Here is a 5028-nt window from a genome sequence, read left to right on the forward strand (position 1 = left end):
AGAAGAATACACAGAATAATTCATACCCATTCAAGAAAGAAAAGAAAAAAGGTACTCATGCTATCTTCACTCTAAAAGATACTCATGCTATCTTCACTCTAGTGCTCCAAAGAATCTGGAGAACATATAAGCGTTAGTAAATTTAATAAATTATAAATAATAAAAAATCAACCAACAAATTGATTTCATAATCAAGACGATTTCACATATCAATACTTGGTAGTCACAAAAGTTCTATATGAAAGATATACAAGAGCTTCGCATAGACAAAAATCAGCTTTTATACGATAACATAGGAGAACGAAAAATACAAAACAAACAAAGATAAATAAAATAAAGATCCGAACTTTATTAACCTGACCAAGAACGCATAGGTAGCGACTATTTGTTCGGAGGCCAACTTTAACTTGCACAAAAAATACTTGTAATAGTTTACATCTTAGATTTTGATTTGGACTCAACAATAGCTCTATAAATCCCTTTATGACTATAAGGCAGTAAGAAATATACATTAAATTTTTGTCGAATGGATAAGAGTTATATTTGTATTGAAATTGTTCATAAAGACAACATTTATTTAGAATTCTATTTTTGGTTAAGTAAAATATTATGCTACTAAAGGAGAAAAAATGACTTCTTAACTTAAAAGAAATAGCAAGAAGTCTAAAATATTAGGATAATAATAAAATGACTATTTTGTCTAGTGCAAATTCTATATTTTATGGGTAAAAAAGGCGAACGACATTTCGCTAAGGGCCTTCGTGCTTTTAATATAGTATATTATATATATATATATATATATATATATATATATATATATATATATATATATATATATATATATATACTAAAATACACGGAGGCCAAAAAACTAGAATGGGGATCATATATCTAATCGCATTATTCTACAGTAAACAAGGCGATTAAAATTGCACAATTGATAAAGTCCAAGGTTAAATGTGTTTTGTCAAAGAACATAGGGACTGAAACAAGAATAACGTAATAATTCAGGGACTAAGATTACTATTTTTCTTTTCTTTTTATGTTGTTTTGGCTTAGAAGGATTGCTCCGATGGTAAGCAACCTCCACTTCTAACCAAGAGGTTGTGAGTTCAAGTCTCCCCAAGAGCAAGGTGGGAAGTTCTTGGAGGGAAGGATGCCGGGGGTCTATTTGGAAACAGCCTCTCTACCCCAGGGTAGGGGTAAGGTCTGCGTACACACTATCCTCCCCAGAGCCCACTAAGTGGAATTATACTGGGTTGTTGTTTGGCTTAGAAGGATGATTTTATTTATTTAACACAACCAAAACGTTACACAATCCTTAGCATATTGCATAGAGGGATATGTCTATTGAAATTTATCCCTCTAACAAGCGCTTATTCTTTAGCATAATAAGTACCAATAATACTCGAAATCTTAGAATTATTGAGAGGCTTTGTTTGCTCGGAGTTTCTTCCTCTCTGAGAGCAATTTTGCAAGCCTACGAACAAAGAAAACTATTATAAGTAGAAATCAAAATAGATTTATAATTCGAGCAAAAAGGAGATTCTAAATAGATATAAAAAAAAAAAGTAGCCCGGTACAATAAGCTCCCGCTATGTGCGGGGTCCGGAAAAGGACCGGACTACAAGAGTTTATTGTACGTAATCTTACCCTATAAAAATAATATATATGTGTTTTACCTCTTTAGAGCTTCCTCATTGGTTTCAGTATTCCCATTGGAAGCTTGTTTCTTCAACAAGTTTTCACCAATTTGTTTCAATAAGTTCATATTAGCCTCAGTAGCATTATCTATTTGGGTAATATTGCCAGTTAATGCAGTTTCCTGGTATTACATACAAAGAAAGGAACAGAATATAGGAAGAGAAGAAGTGGTGAGTTTTAATTTCACTCTTTAATAATCATATACTTCATCTGTTCCAATATTTCATTTTTAGTCTATAGCAAAAAGAATGACGACATTCTAAATTTTGTAAACATTTTAACTTAAATTTCCTATATTGCTTTTAATGAGGCTTATATAGTCATACAAATATATATAACTTGTTTTACATCATAAATTTCAAAAATCTGTTTTCTCTCTTAAATTCCGTACTAATTTAAACTTCGCCATATAAATTAAAACGGAGGGAGTAATTAGGAGTGTAACAGTGTTGTTGAGCGAGATTGCCTTACTTCAATCCTGAGGTAATTCGTTTCAGCACCAAGAGCACGGTAGATGGTGGAGATGTAATAATCATTCATGATAGCACTTGCTGCAGATGACATTTCAATAAGAGGGTTCGAATTATTATAAAAGCCGGGAAACAAGACCCCACTTAGCTGCATCCTTGCTGTGTATTTCCCAGCAAAATCAGCAGTAGTGCCGGTCCCTAACGAGAGCAGTAGAATGTTTTTGACGTCCAATGGCTTGATATAAGCAAATGATAGATCCGTTTCCGCACTGTTGGTTACTGTGCTTAGGGCAACTAAGGCCTGTCAACCATTGTATATGTATGCACTAATTAACATTTATGATCAATTAGAAGTTTGTGGTCATTTCAAATATCTACTAGTCTTTTCGTTCACTTTTACTTATTTATTATATTATAAATCAAGAGAAAAATAATCTTTTTTTTCTTCATGTTTTACCATTATCAGTAACTACTCAATCCTCAAATCATTATACTAAGCCTTTTGGAAATGCTATTATTATTATATGTGTAAAATTATAAAAATACAAATTTAATTTATTTTTTCTTAAAAATAGTGCAAAGTTAAAAGTGAACAACTATAAATGAACTGTGAGTAATAATTACTATTTGTGTTTTGTGACAAAAGGAAATATTTTATGTATTAAATAGCATTGTTATAAAAGTGAGCGCTACTATTACTAATTAAAGCATGCTACATCCTAGTTAGATATATACTCCCCTCCGTTCATTTTTAATTGTTCATTTTTAACTTTTCATTCCCGTTAGAAAAAATAAATAATGTATGTATTTTATATATAAATATGATAGCATTTCAAAAAGTTTTAAAAAATAATCTGAGAAATGAGTATTTAATTAATGATAAGGGTAAAATGGAAAAAAGATTGTTTTTCTTTTGATTTATTAAAATGGACAAATAAAAGTAAAAATATCTTTTTTAATATAAAAGTGAATGGAGGGAGAATAAATTTCTATATATAAACAATAACAATAAAACAACAATATACCCAATAATATAGTGCCACAAGTGAGGTCTGAGGAGGATAATGTGTACACAGACCTTACCCCGACCATGAAGGTAGATAAACTGTTTCCGATAGACATCCGACACAAAGAAAAATAAAAAGAAAACAGTAGTAACCAGCAGTGAGATGACACACTGATTTATATGATAATCAAAGACCCATTATGATTATTAAGGAAGAGTTAATGCGCATGCATGTTGAATAAATCATGTGAAATAATCCACCCTAATTAAAGTATCTAACAAAAGAAGATTCAGAAATTAAGATGATTTATATGAGGGAATGTACCGGATTGCCAGCAACAGTAGTACCATCAATAAGATTGAATTCATACTGATTTCCTTTACCATCATCATTCTCAAAGTAATATGGAGGAAAATAAGTTGGAGCTGCCGAGGTATCAATGCATATGTCAGACATCTTAGCGTCCAAATGAGGTGAGTTTGCTATCTGTATTTGTTTCAAATTAAAGAATAATTACTAGAAATGGCAATATTTGCAATTAGAAATCCAAATGATACTCCCTCCGTTTCAATTTAGATGAGATAGTTTGACTTGGCACGGTGTTTAAGAAAAAGAAAGAAAGATTTTGAAACTTGTGATCTTAAAAGCTTAAGGGTAAAAGCTTTGTGGGGCCATGATATTTGTGTAGTTATAAAAACTTCTCATTAAAAGTAATATGGGTAAAATGAATAGCTTAAAGTTGAATTATTTTCCAAATTTAGAAATGTTTTATTTATTTTGGAACAGACTAAAAAGGAAAGTGCCTCATCTAAAATAAAGGGAGTATGATTTATGAAAGACTTACCTCCGATTTGGTGAATATTGTTGGCTGAAAATTTTTCATGTCAAAGGTTGGAATGATACCATTTGTTAAAGTCTGATGCAAACGAGTCTCTCCCAACTTCTCTTGTAGAACTTTGTGAAGATATTTTCCATCAAATTTGGGGGCGAAAAAGGGAGGCTAGGCACTGCAATTGAAACCAAATCTGTTTTAATACTATTATAAAAAACATACAACTTTTTGCACTATCTGTACAGTTTTTGCTTGTCATAATAGGTTATACTTGACTGATCTTTTAAATTGTAAATTTCACTTACTATAGATAATTATCTTTAAGAGTTCATTACTCAGAAGATCATTCATCTATCTAAAATTATGGGCAAACAGGAAAGTCATTGAACTATGACTATTGCACACATATGATTACTCAACCGGAATTATTAAACTTTTCGATGAAAAAATGAGACATGGCAGCACACATAGACTTTTATATATATTTTTGGACTAAATAAAATAATTGACATCCAAACAAGACCTAAAAATCCACCAAATAAAATATTTTTGGACTATAATATACCAGTAACTACATAATTGCTCTTACTAAGCAACTATTTTTAATGCGAAACTACACTCCTTTTCTTGACTCATTTGATTTCCTCGATATTGTTTTTATTTTTTTTTATTTTTAACCCCTCCCAAATTAGGAGGATCTATAGTGTTTCCACACTTCCCCTTCATGGTGACTCGAACCCAGGACCTAACGATCGTAGGTGGAGGTGTTTTTACCAACTGAGCAAGCCTCACTTGTTTTGGTTTCATCATTATCGTGATTTTTTATTCTTTTAATCTTTTCTCCTTAAAATAATAATGGGTACAAGTAAAGCAACACATGCTTTTTTATAAAATAATAATAGGTACGAGGTTAAACTATAAAAAGAAGAAGAGAACTGTTATGTAGTTTATAAGAAGAAGAGATGTTTTTGTAGCAGGGATGCATTTTAGCCGATTAGTTTGGGTGTATGGGTGA

At 31.1% G+C, this 5028-nt stretch overlaps 1 protein-coding gene across 1 annotated transcript; it reads right to left on the reverse strand.

Moving 5' to 3' along the window:
• Window positions 1-951: 951 nt before the first annotated feature.
• Window positions 952-4192, reverse strand: LOC107827191 (putative inactive patatin-3-Kuras 1). The gene is made up of 4 exons (XM_075253421.1): window positions 4026-4192; window positions 3506-3667; window positions 2176-2475; window positions 952-1480 (listed from the first exon to the last, which is right to left on the reverse strand). The coding sequence occupies exons 1-4, from the start codon at window positions 4062-4064 to the stop codon at window positions 1358-1360; spliced, it is 624 nt and encodes a 207-aa protein (XP_075109522.1). The 5' UTR covers window positions 4065-4192; the 3' UTR covers window positions 952-1357.
• Window positions 4193-5028: the final 836 nt, after the last annotated feature.

The sequence above is a fragment of the Nicotiana tabacum genome, chromosome 5 (genome assembly GCF_000715075.1).
Source record: "Nicotiana tabacum cultivar K326 chromosome 5, ASM71507v2, whole genome shotgun sequence".
In the NCBI taxonomy this organism is placed as follows: domain Eukaryota; kingdom Viridiplantae; phylum Streptophyta; class Magnoliopsida; order Solanales; family Solanaceae; genus Nicotiana; species Nicotiana tabacum.